This window comes from Zosterops lateralis (genome assembly GCF_965231275.1).
Source record: "Zosterops lateralis genome assembly, chromosome: 17".
NCBI classification, from domain to species: domain Eukaryota; kingdom Metazoa; phylum Chordata; class Aves; order Passeriformes; family Zosteropidae; genus Zosterops; species Zosterops lateralis.
Window position 1 is genome coordinate 8,025,866 of NC_139777.1, and position 16,830 is coordinate 8,042,695.

A 16,830-nucleotide genomic window follows, 5' to 3' on the forward strand; every position below is an offset into this window, starting at 1 on the left:
TGGCTTGTCTTGTTAAAACAGTGCTGCTGTTTCCAATTGCAAACCCTGTGTGTAGGCTTGAGGATTTCCAATGCCCTTTATCGTCGTTAAATCCATTAACCAAATCTAAAATAAGTAACATTGTATATGGAGTTATTCCATTACTATTCATTGAACTCATGTCCCCATTTTTTTTGGGAAGATTTTATAGCAAGGAAAATTGTAAGAGGGCTTCTTAAAATGGGAAGCTGTATGTAAAGTTATATGTAACAGGTCTCATCTTTAAAGGAACCGAAGAATGTAATACAAAATTCATTTGCTGTTGCTGAGCTAAGTTTGGTACTTGTTAGGCAACACTGCATTTCAATACTAGTATTTGTTCTGGCTTTCTCTTCTGCTTCAGGTAACTCAGTGTTTCTTGTTTTGGTGGGATGAAAAACCATCAAATGGCCATGCCAACTCTGAATGATTTTTGACCTCATGTTATCAGCCAGTGCTGATGTGGCATGTTAATTTTTCCCCACGTAGTGTGTTGGTCCTGGCTGGTCCCCAGGCACTACCGAAACCCCTCTCTCACTGTCCTCCACAATAGACAGGGGAAAGAAAATGTCACTGGGGGTTCATGGGTTGAGATCAGGGCCAGGAGGGATTTTCCTCTTAGACATGTTATCCCGGATTCCTTACCACCATTTTTGATTGCCTCAGCCTTGGCCAGCAGCATGTCCATCCTGGAGCTGGCTGGACACAGCAGAAGCTTCCAGCAGCTTCTTACAGAAGCCACCCCTGTAGCCCTCCACTACCAAAACCTGGGCACACAACCCCAGTACCAACTTCCCTGGATTTCTGTGTGTTCCTGACAGAGGCCATTCAGTGTGTCCCATCAGGGGGTCCAACCCCCAAGTGCTGAACACTTGAACACTTACTCAGTTGCTGTTGGTAGGGTGGGAAAGTCTCTCTTTACTAAACACAGCTCTTACTGCACGTCACCAGCTCCGCCCATGTGTGGGTAGAGAATCAGTGGAGCCCCTTTTGATTACTTTTCAGGCTGGTGCATATCCAACAAGGTCAGAGCCTTATTAACAAGAGGAACGTGCAGCCACAGACCAAAGCGGTTCAGCGAGTGTAACTAATTGATGCGTGGGGATTGTAGGTCATATCTGCACGAGGCGCCCAGCGCTGACAGAGAACGATTTAATTCGGAACAATCGGCGCGTTCCGTCCGCGAGCTGCCACAGTGCCCCACTGACCTCCGTGGCGTCACCACCTCTGCCCGGGTATCCATAAAGGATGCTGCCCTTTGGGATCCCGCAGGAGCCACTGCTGTCAGCTGACAGGGTGGTGGGGCTGCTCGCTGCCGCAGGAAAGTAGGTCATGGCCAAAAGTAGCCTTGGCTGCCTTTGTGGAAGTGTGTGCCTGTGAGAGAGGAGTCAGCTGAGAAAAGAGCTCGCACGGTTTTGCGTTTGGCTTTTTTTTTTTTAGCCCTTCCTCGCTGTGGAGCAGCTGGCACTACGTGCCATGAAATGCGTCTGCTTTCCAGTATTTCTGCATAAAATATTTTTAGAAAGGAATATGCAGCTCTTATTTCTGCTTAGGGGAAGTGGCAGATGCTTGTGGCCTTTTCATTGTCATTAAGAATTTAGAATTTAATTAGATCAAGTGTTTTTAATCAACACTTTTTTTTCCCTTTTGCTTTCTTAACTGGAGCGTGGCTTTAACTGGATGGTGGGTGTGTGTCAGGGAAACTCAGGTTGAAAATAGCTTTGAACTTGAGCTATGTATGCAATATTTGTTCTCTCTTAAGCATTATTAATAATAAAAAATACATGAAAACAAGTACTTTAACTCATTTTAGGATTCATTCACTCCTGCTGTCTCTTCCCATGAAGATCAGAGCCCATTTGTGGCAAAACGGTCATTTCCATGGCAACAAACTGTGTGATGGTGCTTGGAAAGCTTTGACTTTTGATGGAGAATAAATAAAAGGAGATTCACCCACATGCAAGATAATCCTGTTTTCGTGTGAAATGAAGAACTTGAGAGGAAAAAAATTATATTACACACTTTATCATGTCCTTTTACACTCTGCTGGGCAAAGTGTAGGTGTTTCAAAACTGAATCTCCTGGAAGTCCTGGTTGTGGACTCCCTCCTCTGTGGAAGCTCTGTGAGCAGCCGCCAGATCCTGTAGCCTGGTACTGGGCACTGAGCAATCCTTTGTAGCACATCATCATCTGGTTTTGTTGTTCTGAGGCTCCAAAGATTTCGTTTGATGAAACACTAAATCCCCTTCTTGCCTTGCCACTCAAGCTGAAGCACAGAGCTGCTCCAAAGGGCAGGAGTTGACATGCCAAGGTCACTTCTTCAAGAGAGGCCTGATAGAAGGCCAGCCTGTGGCCATAAAAGTTTGTAATATTCATTGTAAACTTCATTGCAGAGTTCGCACTCCAGGCAGTATCAACTCCTATATGACAATCACTGATTTTTTATTTACTGTTGACATAAGATTGTGTGAGTGCTGGTCTCTGTGGGAAGCAGATCCAGCATGAGCAGCTGGTGCACCATGGCTAACTGAGGCTGGAAAATAACCATTTTCCATGTTATGGAAAGATATGACCTGGAATACCATACTGTTTCCCTGGGCACAGAGTGAGAGTCCGAGGACTTGGCAGCACTTCTAACAATACATCGTGGTTTGACAGATGAAACAGTGCACTGCAGCTTTTGCTACCTTTAAAGTCTGCACAGTGGTTCAGTCTGTCTTTCCTGAGAAATTTCTGTCAAGGTATAAATCTGAATCTTCAATCATGCTAAACTGTTTCTTATGGAACTGTTTCCTTTTTTCTTTAAAGATGCTGGTATGTTTTGGGCATAGCTCAGATCTGCCAGGAGGATAATTTAAGGACCTTTCTTGAAATTATCAGCATTTCCAGTGGCTATATTTCTAAAGAAGCTTTTTCTGAAACATAATTTTTGGGCTGTTGCACAACATGTGCACAGATGGATGCTGCTTTGTGTTAATAGTTGTTTAGGTTGAACAGATCTGTCCAGGATCAGATGTTCATTTTGGCAACTCTGCAGTTCCCCTACGACCTCTTTGATAAATTTGTTCTTGTAAGAAGATAAATAAATAAATAAAGCTCTGCATTCACTTAGTGATTTCAGAACCTGCCATTGCCTTTGCTATCCTTCTTTGTACCCCAGCAGTGGGCAGATATTGGAGTGTTTTGGGTGGGTTTTTTTGAGAATCCACTTAAAGAAAAGCAGCGGTGCTGGTCTTCTGTCACATAACTAAATATAACCGAACCTGGCCTCTTTTCCCCTTCCCATCTTGTTCCTACTAGCTCTCATTGCTCTTCCTGCTAATAAATTAGAGAGATGGTTACCTTTCTGGCAGCAAATGAGCCTGCCAGTTGGTTGAGAGCAATTTGAGAAGTGCCTTCCTATAAACGAATGAGTCCAGCTGTCATAACATGTACTCTGTAAACCAAGAATATGAATTTTGATTAGGCACAGAAAGCCCACTAACTTAGTTTCACACTTTTCTTTATTGCTCTTTGCCATAATGATCGAAGTAGCAGTGTCGGGGCTGGCAGATCTCTGTTCGTAGCTGTTTATAAAGAGCTGTCTGGGTTATAAAAACCTCCCTAATCTCTTCAGGTGCATGTTTTGAGAAGAGAACCAATTGTTTCTTTTAAAAGGCCTGTGCTCTGTGTGATTTTAAGGATCCATTTGGCAGTGAAACCATCTCTGACAGCTGATACAATCAAAGGCTTTGTTTTTTATAAGTCTCAGATCCTGACTCAGCCTTGCAGCTTGTTGGGATGGACTTCCTTCTCCAACTGGGTGCCACAGTAAAGCTCTACCTGACCATCCCAGTGGGCTGTGCTGGTGAGGTCACCCAGGCCGTGATGTGCCCTGTCTTGCCAGTGATGTACCCAAATCACCTACTGGCCCCATGGAATGATGGGGCCTGGCATGTTACTGAAGGCTCACTGTTACTTTGGGTGTGTTTGCAGCTTCCATGTCTTAGGGAAGGTTGCAGGACAGGAGCAGCCTGATTGTCCAGAAATGTTTGCCAACCTGCCAGCTCTTCTCTTCCTATGTCGGAAAGCCCTTCCAGAGAGAGGGCAGCAGAAAAATGCCATAGATATGGTTCTGATGAAGCGTGGGAGAGCAGGAGTTGCTTAGTTTGCAGTGCCCTCTCTAGAGCTGGAGAACATTATTCCACCCTTGGCTGTCACCTCAGTTCCCTGTTCAGTGGAATTGTTACCTGGGGATTAAGTGGCTGAAAATCCCTCCTGGGACTCCCTTCATGACCCCAAGTGCCTCTCCAGAGAACCTGTGCCTCTGTTTCTCTTTATTATTGCTGCCTGTCATGTGAGCTCTGCTGCACATTTCCTGAGTAAAAGGAAAATTACAGTTATTTCAGAAAAGACATCAAACTTGATTGCCAAAATGGTTTGCTGACTTTATGGCTTTCATCAGAGGTCCCTGCTGAATTGCCCTTTCTGATCAGCAGCAATGATCTTTGCCTCTTAGCTTTTCATGCAAACTCCCCTTTCAGTCTGTGCTGAGAGTTGTGCAACTCCTCGAGCCGATTCCCCATGACCAGCACTGCACTGTGTCAAATACAGCCCTGTAAACAAACCTATCCCAGTTCTCAGGCTCCCTGAGCCTTGTTTTTGTGGGCTGTGACTTGAATTCCCAGGGTTCTGATGATTCAGACAACTTGCAATATATTATTAATAAATTATGTGCTATTAAAATCTTAACAGTGATGTTACAGTTTCCTTTTATTTCCATGGTTACATTCTGTTGTGATTAATCTTTTTGATGCTTTATTTTCTTTAGAAACTAGATGCCAAATCACTTATAAAGCTGAATTTTGCTAAAAACAGTGAAGGTAAGTGCAGTAATTTTCTGTGGTGGTGTTTTATTTTGGTTTTTTTTTCCCATAATGAGTGCTTTAATAAATTCTGGTTTGTCTTACTCATGATGAACCTAAATAGTTTGTGATCTCTATCATGCTTTTTATTTTTTGAGTAGAATAATTGCTTCTTGTGAATGATATGTTTACCTTCAAAGTTCCATTTCTGTTTTCCTTTACACTGGGGAGCTGTAAATTATTCAGCAATTTCACTTTACTGTAGCTGCTACTGCACTAAGGTACTGTTTACTTTAAGGAAAGAATCAGAAAAAGTGAAATTTCTGTAATGTTATCTTATTTCCAACTTGCCTGTGGCAATATTTGCTGTTCACTTGGTTTTGAACAGCTTTTTGTTTATAAAAGGGACTAGACTTAAATAAACACGTGGGATTTTATGAGTAGAAGCACACAAGACAGCTGCCTTGAGTTTTATTTCTGCAAGATATGAAATCAGCCTCCTAAGAGAGCATGATGGGAACAAAAGAGAAGTGGAGATGAATTTATCTTCCACAAAGCAGATAATGATTTCTTTGAAATGAAAATGGCTAAGATTAGGTGGGAATAAAATTCTGGAGCGTCTCTCTCCTTATCTCACAAAAATCTATGGATTACAAGCTCTTTTCTGTAGCTGATGGATTTCTTCTGTGCATTTTGTTCCATCTGTCTCATGAGCAGGGTGTTAAAAATTGATCAATAGTCAGTGTGGCCAAGGCTTTTGAAAAATACCATGACACTTTGCTTTCCCTAGAGAAGTCCAGCTCATAATGCTGGGGTGGAATGACAACAGCCATAAAGCCTTAGAAGCCTTTTACTCAAAAAGGAGCATTCTGTGTCATTCACCAATTGAGGGAAAATGCAACAAAAGACAAAAATTAAATGTTGCATTTCTGTCTGTCACCAGACTTTTCTCTAAATCATAACGTGGAATGGTTGCTACATATGTAGGATCTTCTCTGTTCACACAGAAATGTGATATAAAAGGTCTTTGGGCATTGCAGTTTCTCACAACTAGTGATCACTTAGGAGTTGAGTACCTTCTATCCGGATCAACATGTGTGTGCCCTCAGCAGTTTTGCTTTTCCAAGGACTGAGAATATGATGACTTGTTCTTTTTTATGAAGCTGAAATGAGGCCTCATATTTTACCAGTGTGTTTCTGTATCCATCAGTTGGGCCATACCCTGATGCCACTTGCAAAAATCCCTTTCTAAACTTCCTGAGTTTCAGTCCCTTGTGGCAGTGGCTTTCCTTCAGCCCTGATGGCATTAACAAATGTGTCCTCAGCTTTGACTTGTGCAGGGGGGTTGATGCCTTGAGAAGGCTGACCTGGAACAGAGACTAGACAGAGATCATAGAATAAAGTAGGTCTTTTTTAAAAGGCCTTTAAGGACACACCTTGGGCAGTACAAGAGCCTGGCCAGGGCTACACCCAGGGTGGACCCAGAATGATCACAAATGGGCACAAATGTGACCGAGGTTTCACACTTTTATAAGTTTTGGTCCATTTGCATATTGGGGTTTAATTGTCCAGTTACAGCTTCAGGTTATGAAGTTCCATCCTCCTTGTTCTCTCCCTTCAGGCCTCCCTTGTTTATGATGTTTAGGGCGTGAAACTTGTAATGGTTGTCCTTGGTCTCAAGCTGGAAGAGGATTGTTTTGTCTACCCACCGTGTGAAGAGAGCTGATTAACACTTAATATGAGGCTCAGAGCTACACACCTAGGCAGCACAGAATCTGAAAACATGAAAGCTGAAACTTAGGCCATCAGGGCAGAGCTGTCTCTGGTGGCACAGTGAGCAGTCAGTCTCTGCAGGTGTTTGCCTCTCCTGTCCCTGCGGGTGCTGTGAGCAGCCTGTTCTGGCCTCCCTGCTGGTTTAGATTTTCAAATGGTAATTAGGAAAAAAAGAAACAAATAGGCCCAACTTATTTCAAAAATCTCACCCAAACCCCCAGTTCTAGCAAACTGATCAAGTATTAATAACCTTCTAATTGCTTTCTGCTGAGAGTATCCAGACATTTTTCTTTTTCCTCCTACATTGCCTCCCATCAGTTTGCTTGCTGTTGACTTGCTTAATATTTATGCTGACCCTCCTGGGAAAATTCACAGCTTGATTAGAGCAGAAGCTGGGTTCCTTATTGAGTAACGTGTTCAGATTTAATGGCATTCTGCTTGCCACATTTGAATACAAAATGCTCCCCTCTGCTTAAAGCCCAACATCTGTTGTGAACTTTTCTGTTGGCTATGAGCTAAACATTTATTCCTGGGAACAAGAGTGATACAGAGCACTGGACACGTTACAAGGTACAGGCTCACGCTATCAATAAATCTTTGATTACAACAGAAACAATTACATTGTGGTATTTCATAAATATCAAGCAAGTTGGACAAAGTTCTGTGTTAGGGAATTGAAGGCAGTAGATTTTAAAACTGCATTTTCCTTGCTTGTTTTATAGCTCTCTTAACTGTTACTTTTTCTAGCACTTTTTCTGTCACTGGAGAATCAAAATGTTATTAAAACGCCATTAAATACACACTGAAGTTACACTTTGTATTAAAAATTAATGTAAATATCATCCACAGAGATCAGAGAAATCAACTATTTCAAAACAGTTACAGGTCTTCATGTGAAATTTAAATTTTGTTCCCTCTATCAGGCAAGTACCACTGTCCAGTGCTGTTTACTGTATTTACCAATAACTCCCATATTGTGGCCATCAAGACTACTGGAAATGTGTTTGCCTATGAGGTAGGTTCTCTGTTGTGTTTCATTATTAATGTTTTATACTTGATGCATTTCAGTCAAAATCACAAAATGTTTTAGAAAGGCAGGTAAATTTTATTCTTGTTTTACAGCCAGGGAAATTAAAGGATGGCAGATGAACTGATTTCACAAATTGTCCAATTTTAGCCTTCAAAATAGGAACAACTTTAGAATATGAATTAAATAATGTTTCTAAACCCTTTTCTTAAGTTAAGTGCATGTACTAAATCTTGTGTTTCAAAATGAGTAGCTTTTATATGCTTCAGTTGAATTAATAGACAAATTTTCTGTTGTCTTTCTGATACAGTGTCATCACAAAAACACAAATTGCCTCATTTCTATTCATACCAGTGAATAAAAAAGAACATTTTAGCTATAGCTAGGGGAACAGGAGAAAGAATGCCTTAATGGACACTTAAACTGCATTTTTATTCCTGTTTTGTGAACATTTATGTAAACCCAAGTGGAATGTTAATCGTGACTTCTTTGCTTAGTCCTTACTGCAAAAGCAAGGTTTGTTTCTTTTTTCAGTAGTAAATAGATCCTTCAATTAATGAATCCATATCCAGTGTTGTGAAAAGTCTGAACACTGGAACATCTGCTTTTTGAGTTCTGATGGGGCATTCAGATACTGAGGGAGGAGCAGGCTGAAACCATTGGAATCAAGGAAAAGGCTGGATTCATCATGGTTTTGAAAACTTGCTCTTGATGTAGTAGAGCTGTCCTCACCTGTGAGAGCAGTCAAGATCAGGTTAAAACAGAAAGTATTTTCTGTTCTTTCTGCAAGCAGGATGCTTTGGCTGCTGGGGTTAACAGGCAAGGATGAGTTTAAGGGTGGCCTTTGTTAAAGCCTGGTCAGGAGTGCAGAACTCCTGCTCTGTTTGCTACAATCTACAACACTGGGCTTCCTGAATAGACTGTGCCAAGAGCCTTTGTGCCTCAGGTGGTACCACATGCAGTAATAGCACTTATTGGTTTATTATAAGCATGGAATTAATTTATGGACTTCTGGAGGTACTGGGACAACATTATCACTTCCATCTGAGGAGCACAGAGGATGTTTAGGTAAATAAGGCAGATTGAGGGGTCTTTTGCAGGTAAGAGTTTAGAAAACTAAAAACAAGAATTCTTTTTTTTTTTTTTAATTTTGGCAGCACTTTTATGATTAATTTGGTTTGAATGATAGACATAACTATGGAGTGGAGATTGCAAGGTTCCTCTTAAAAAAACAACCCAGGAAACCACACAAAACTGTCAGGCTTTGTAAGGATGAGAGACAAAAGCTTCTCACTTGTTAGTGCCCAAAATGAAAGTATTGCAGCTGCCAGTTGAGAATGAGGGTGAAATTGTTTTCTTTATGATTTGTACTTTAAGATTTTATTGATACCACATATTTACTTGTAATATTTACACCCAAGAATCTGATTTTTGCTATCTGTGTGTTTTGCCTGGATGTTAGGCAGTTGAGCAGCTGAACATAAAACCAAAGAGCTACAAGGATCTCCTGACAGATGAGCCCTTCACTCGGCAGGACATCGTCACATTGCAGGTGAACTCTTCTCTCTGTTAGACCTTATATCATACAGGGGTTTATTTTGCAGAGGGTGAGGTGCTGCTGTGTACACCATTCTAGAGGAAACTAGAGTAACTGAACAGTGAAACTTCACTCTATTTTCTTTGTTATCCAGATGAGCCACAAAGATCCCGTGTGACACAAACTGTCTGAGTTAGTAACGTGGTCTGTGGTATCAAAAGAAACAATGTTTAGAATGTAAAGTATTTGAACTTTTAGGAACTTGGCATGTTGCATTAAGGCTGAAGTGGATTGTCTATCTTACTCTTCCAAAGATGTATAAAAGAGTCAAAGGCTCAGAAAAGTGTTTTCCATGGAATGTTTCTCTAAATGTAGAGCAAGGCAGCAAACCAGAGGACTTTCTGTACTTGCTTGTTTGGAATGTTTTGCTTCTTAATAGATACCAGTGTTGGTTCTTTGCTGGTTTTAAGAAAATTAAAACCTAAATTAAAACAGCATTGTAGAGAATTTTACACTGTAAAAGATTGTTATTTACAGATGATGCTTAGTCTTAAAAGGTCTAAAACTTTTGTTTAAAAGTAGGTATTTTTAAGCTTACATGATTTCAAAAGAGGGGAAAAAAGATTCCTGGATCATTATTATTGAAATCATGAGTTAGTATACATCTCATGAACACTTAATTGCCACTAGCCAAGACCAATACAGTCTAATTCAAATAGAAAAATATTTTTCATTTATGTCTAAATTTAAATAAAGTGTAAGCCTTCTTCCCTACTCCCTGGTGCTCAACAGCATGTTTTTAAATATTTTTCCTCTGTTCCTTTGGGTTTGTTGGTGTTCAAGCTAATGCAACAAAGTAAAATGTTTTTATTCCAATGGATGCAAAAAATACAGCTTTTTTTTTTGTTTGTTTGTTTGAAAGCTCCCAACAGAATGTTATTTCTGTGTAACTGCATGGTTGCTAATGGATTTGGAAAAGTAAAAAAAGACAAGTGTCTAAAAATGTGTCTGTGCACCCGTATGGAAAACCAAGTTATTTTGAACAAACAATTGAAATGTGCAGTCGCTGAAAAAAATATTTTGGTATGTTTTGTAGGGTTGGAATTGAATGTATATATAAGGAACGTGTTCATGTTACTTGCCTAGCTTTGATTTTTCACAGCTGCTCTAGTCCTCTAAATCTCAATGTGCAACATCTAAAAATTTAGTCATTCTCTATCTGAGTTTTATCAATATTTTTCATCTTCATTCTTGACATGTTGGGACTCTGTCTTGCTTGGAGGAATATGTCTAATATGAAACTAAGTAGATTCTGATAGTTGTGCAGTCCAAGGTCACAATCACACATTGCCTGCACCTCTCCCATCTCCATTGCGGGTGGTGTTCACAATGTGTGAATAGATTTGATCCTCTTAAGTAAACAGTTCATTGTGGATTGGTAACTCCTGCAGTGTACAGTCCTGTGCTACATTCTTCTTAAGTAAGTTTAGAAATAGCAAAGACACCCCCATCTTGGGATTGGACTCCAAGAGATTTGACCATCTGAATGCTGTTGACCAGATAAAGCTTGACCTTTTATCAGGTCAGTTTTTAAATATTTTTTTCAGAATTATTTTTAGCAGTCTAAAATGGCTTCAGGCTGTTGAAGGAGAAGTGAAGGCCATTTACTGCACTGCACAACACCCACTGCAAACTTGCCCATAGAACTTGATTTCTCCTATTCAAATTCTGCCCTACCCTGCCTGGCTTTGTTGAGGCCAGGATTCAACCTGAAGTGGCATGACTAGCCTGGCTATTAGAATTGCTTAAGTAGATGTGGTAGAGAAATGTGTTGTTATTTTCTCACTGTGTTTTCTTCATATAAATTATTGAAAGACAGACCGGTGTCTCCTCTACAAACTCTCTTGTTGACAACACTGCAGGCAGCGTGGTGGCTTCAGGCTTCACACTGCCAAGCTCCACCACCTGTGGCTCTGTTTCTTAGCCAGAGTTCATGACTGCAATCTGTTGTGTTTCAGAGCTCTACCCCAATTCCTGCTTCTCTTAAAAACCTTTCAGTTCTGTGTTGAAATTTATCACTTTGTTGTTTTCTCATTCCACCATGTAAATTGAGTGCTGTGGTATCCAAGAGAGCTGGAATTGAGGCTGAGTTGGTATCACTGACCCTGCTGTTTGACAAAAAAAGTAGATATGAGGGAAGTTGCTATAAAAAACATTCTTTGCTTTGCAAATAACAGCTGAATAGGGCTGTCTGTAATAGCTGTGTTTAGCAATAGAAAACAGCATTTCCAGAGGCTGACTCTGAATGTCCTAGGAAACAGATGGGGTACCTGTGTTTGGTAGTGAAATACAATGTGATAAGTGGAAAATATGAATGATGTATGTTTACAGATTATTTGTATGATCACATTTTCCCTTATTGATACATAAAGGACAATCCTACATCTGCTTGGATTTTACTAGAATAGCAACTGACCTCAAACTTGGCTTCTCTCTTCTAATATATATAATTAAAAACAAAACAAGAAAGATTTACTCTTTTCAGAGGAGGCAGAATTGCATAATATGTTTTTCCTGTTCTTGGTGCTAAACATTATTGAAACACGAGTCATAATCCACCCTGTTATCTTTTCTGCTAAGCACCATTTTGTCTGGTTGCTTTGAATTTATTAGCAAATATTTATATGCTATTTACTTGTTAAAAATAACAACTTTTTTTTTTAATTCTATACTTAAAAAGGAAGAATCACAACTTCAGTTGTTAATAATACTCTTAGGTCTTTGATGTGCTTCCCTTTGTAAAGGAATCTGCAGTGCTTCCTACACATAGTCCATCTACAGAAATTACATTTTCCCCTGTTGAAATGCAAATGTCCTGGAGTGGAGCATGGCAGTTTTTCATCAGCATATGGCCATATTATCCAGGCAGTCAGGGCAGGAGGTAAAGAGTAATACCGTATCCTGGTGTGCACAATACATTAGCAGTACTGGAATGGAGTTATTCAGGCAGAAGAATTCATGGATTCTAGTTTAGGATTTTGCTGATGATGACAGAAATGCACATGACATTATTCCATATGATGCCCTTCCTAGATACAGCACTCCTAGTATGGCTGGGTTTTTAGACTGTAGCTCTTTACACTAAAGTTTAAATTGTCTTTGTGATCTTGCTACAAACTCAAGTCAAGCTTTCCCTCTTCTGCAGTGCAGGTCTTACATTTTTTCCAAGTTTCTCTCTCCTTCTCATTATTTCAGATAATTTATCTCCCAGCTGTACTGGTTCATGTCGCTTTTAAATGGAATTTGCTGTTTTATGTTGTCTATGTTTTCCATAACTTTAAACCCACTTATATTCTTTACCTTGATGATGATCAGCTCAGCCTAACCCAGCATCCCTTGAAAATGTCATGAATGTGTTCCCAGCTGCCAGACAACTTGAGTACTGTAAGATTAATTAGTTACCCTTAATGAGTAAGGCAGGATGTAAAGCGCTTGGAGATCTCTGGGGACAGGGTGTCTGTAATGGAAAAGCTGATATTGTTAACACTTGTTTGCAGTGTTCTTACCTCCCTCTTCTGCTTGCCATTCTGGTACATTGCTGTTCATCTTTTCACTTTGCAATTGATTTCAAGGTAGGATTGAGCATAGCTTTTGAAATAATAGTGCGTTAGACCTCAATTCAGATCTAGGTAATTCTTCCAGTCCTATGTTTTACAGGTTTTCAGCTAGTATTCAGACAAAATGTTCAACCTAATTTGAGATTATCTTCCAATTTGTGGGGGATCGACTGCTAGATCTCAATGTCTACTGTCAAATCTTTATGGCAAAATCTGGTAGAAATTATTATTAATTAGTGTGAACGTAAATTCCATGTGTGTTTCAATCCTATATTATGCAGATTATTCTTTGTGTAATGTTGTGGAGCTTAATGGTAAGCACATAAATACCTGTCATCTGAATCCCCATGTATGACCAGGCAGGCTGAAGTGTCTGCCCCAGCTCAAGGTGGACAGAGGAACAGGGGCAGGTAGTGCTTTGCTGGTGACAGTGGTGGGCTTCCCATACCAGCAAATGTAAGAGATGCTGAGGAGAGCAAAGTAAGAATGCAGAAATACCCAGCTTTCACATCCCATTTGATAGGAAGTGTTCAGAGGAGAGAAGAACACTTTCCCCTTTAGCACCCTGTCAATTTGTCATCCTCCACTGTGGCTCTGTTCACAAACAAGAGACAAACTTAAGTTTGTGAGGATACAGCAGAAATGATTCCTGCTCTGGAAACTCTTCAAAGCTATTGCTGAGCTGTGTGCTGGCAGGGGATTTAGTGAGAAATATGGCTGTGCTCAGTGGCAGTGCTGCAGGTGAGGCAGAGGCACATGTGGGGGTTCCTCCTTGCCTAAGGAATTGCAGTAAAGCTGTGCAGGGGTAGCAGGCACAGTGCTCTGGTGGCAGCCTGCAGAGCCTTCCCTGGTAGATGCAGCCTAACAAATGTATCTTTTTTGCACTTCAGAAATGGAGGAGGGAAGAGATGATAACACCAAGTCTGGCTAATGCTAACACGTTTGCTGCTGTTAAAGGGAAAAAAAGCCTCCTACTGTTATGTGCTTCTTTATGACAGTTTTATTGTTTCTATATAACCTAATCAGCTGTGGACAAGACAAGCTGTTAAACACCACTGACATTTGTGGCAGGAAGCACGGCTAATGAGCAGAGCTGGAGGTAGCTGAGCTGCACACTGTTAATTGATATTTCACTCCTCAGCTATTCCTCATTTCTCTTTGTGTGACAGAAGGTCAGAGCAGATTTCCTCACGGTTGTGGGTGAGGTCTCTGTGAGGGAGAATCCTGCACCAATGGACATGCAGAGTAGTGTGTAAAGAAGTGGGACAGTGACAGTGAGGGTGACAGTCCTGAGGATAATTAGGGATGCAGCATGGCCAACCAAATGGTAAGAGAGAAATCAGGACTCAAACAAATCACACAGTCTAAACCTGCTGGTTTTAACCTTTGGGGGCTTATATGTGGTGCATAAGACTAACAGAGTTCAAGCTGTTTCCCTCAGTAGGTAAAACCAGAAAATGACTGGAAAAAAACAAGTAGAATGAAACTTGAGATTAGCTGTTTTCAGAGCTCAGCTTTCAGGAAAACATTAAATATGAGATTTTTAATAGTGATGATAGTTAGCAACCCTTTGATGTCTATATCTGTGCTAGTAATTTGCTAAAGTAAAGTTTATGGTTCATAACCTTAATAAGAAAAACCCTGAGACTGCCAGCCATGGTGTTTTGAATACATATTTTTAAACATGCTAAGATAAATAAAAGTAGGCCATGGTTCATCTTCCTTTCTGGATTCTGTGCCCTTACACAGAACTTCTTTCTGTAGGTCTTTGGGCTCCAAGCCTTAACCTAAACAGGTCTGGGAATATTCCCATGAGTCCAGCCTTTCTCTGTCCTGGAGAGGCAATTAATTCATTAGAGCTTGAGGCTTTGACAATGTGAGTGTGTCTGTCTGCCCATCCCTGTGGCATCTTGTTCAGACTGCTCTGATTCTGTGCCCAGTAACTGTCATGGATGCAATGAGAGGAGCTTGGCAGGCTAATTATTAGCATTTAGACAGTTTTCTTCCTGAAGTATATGTCTAAAGACTGTGCAAACTTACAAAATTTTCATAGTCTTACCTTTAAAAAATATGTATCTCGTGTTGTAGGACTCGGTACCACCACTAAGGAAATGGTTTGTGTCTTCTGCAGCACAGGTTGGAATTGTCAGAAGTGTTTCTGCTCTTGGGGGCAGGTAGAAGCAATTGGGATCTTGTGTTTGACTTAGTATTCACTGCAGTACATTCACAGTGTGCTAATTCTGATTCACACTAATTCCAATCAAACAAATTCTAATGGAACTTCTCTAAGTATATCAAGATGCTGTATTTTAGAGGGAGGAATAAACATGTCCTAGGTGTCCTGTACAAGATGATACTCAAATTCCAATTTGAGGAGCCATTTTTGAGGGGCAGTTCCACTGACAGAGGGAAATCTCTTTTGGGGTAGGAGTGTGGGTTGTCCCCCTTCTCCATGTGTGGTATGACTCTTGCTTTGCAGAATTAGGAATACAAGGGACAGTACTGTACACCAAACCTTTGTCAAGGTTTCCATTGGAACAGATGGGCCATGTGGATGTGATGGAAAGACTTGTACAGGGGACCTGGGTCACAGTTCTGGGGTTTGGAGTTCAGATCTCCCAGAGGGCAGATGGACAGTTGGTCTGCAAGGAGAAGGAGCTGCCCTGTGCCCTCTGCCCTTATGTCCTTCATACAATAATAGATGCACTGCCAAAGCAGGGGCTGGTGGTGATTTGGGGAGCCCTGAGAAATCCCCTGCAAGGAAAGAGGTTGTAAACATTTTGGAGTTGCTCAATGCCTTTGATTAGGCTGGTTAAGCCACATGGATGTTTGAATGAATTGTGGCTGTTAAATAGTGAGAACAAATCTGATTTGTGGTACTCTGAGCACAAGCCCCTGGGTTTTGTAAGGCACTGGCAGTTGTGATGCCCTTTATTTATTTTTAAACAATCAATAAATCAATAAATGAAGAAGTTTTATTTAGAAAAACATCATGAAGGTGTTTTCTGTTTCATTTTTACTGCTGCCTTCCCTCCTGTCCATGAAAAATTGGTTTCAGGAGTCAGTCTTGCCCTTCAGCTTTGCCATGAACTGCAGATGTAGATTGCTATAAATCCATTTATCTCTATTAATATTAATACAAAGGTATTTTTTCCCTTTCCTGAAAGGTTAAGCAGTTCTTCCTTCCTTCCTTCACCTTTTGAGGTAGGACATTTATGTGCAGAGCAGTGATTGCTGTCTTGGAAAGCTGCAGCTCATGATTGCTGCAGAGTATTTGGGAGTGAAGATGTCTTGTGAAAACACACAGAGTTCTTTCTCCAGACTTCCTCCATGCATCTTGTTGACTGTCAGAAAGCAAGGCTCAAAATCAGCTCTATTCACATATATAAATATGTATGTAAGGTAATAAATAATAAATACACCTGAGTGCTGGTGTCAGAGGAAAGAAAAATGGCTAAAAAATAAATCTGAATTTCCTATTTTTTAGTAGTTTTATTTAAAGATTGTCTATTTCTAAAGCAAAATCTTAAAGATGTAATTTTTGAGGCAGTTTTTTTTGTCTAAATGAAGATCTATTGGAGGGGTATAGTGGGACAGGAAACAGAAAATTGTTGTCTGGTGATTAGGAAAGGGGACAGCAGAAAGCCAGGAGATCACATTAAGGTGCAGAATCACACAGCTTGATTTCATAAATGTGTTTTGGTTTTAGTACCAGCAATAAAACTAAAAATGCACTCTCTGGTGGAAGCATACCATTTCAGGGATGAATGAAAGGCATAATTAGATCATTTTATAAATTATGGAGCTAGCAGCTCTGCTTGTATTAAGCATTACTTCTGGCAGAGATGAAATTGTCAAACTTTTTATCAACCATGGTGGTGTGAGAAGCTTTGTTATTTTTTTTAGGATAATATATTTAATACTATACATTAGGTCATATTTTTTGCATAATATGCTGCATTATTTTTATCCTGAATTAGAAACTCTTGCATATTATTTTGTTAGTTTGTTATT

General features: G+C 40.2%; 1 protein-coding gene across 1 annotated transcript in view; it reads left to right on the top strand.

The window, feature by feature from the left end:
• PPIL2 (peptidylprolyl isomerase like 2) overlaps nt 1–16,830 on the top strand; it is a 69,411-nt gene that overhangs the window by 10,584 nt on the left and 41,997 nt on the right. The window contains exons 6-8 of the mRNA XM_083874059.1: nt 4,829–4,880; nt 7,559–7,650; nt 9,125–9,214. Of these exons, the coding sequence (XP_083730185.1) occupies nt 4,829–4,880; nt 7,559–7,650; nt 9,125–9,214 (234 nt within the window). The remainder of the gene's footprint in view (nt 1–4,828; nt 4,881–7,558; nt 7,651–9,124; nt 9,215–16,830) is intronic.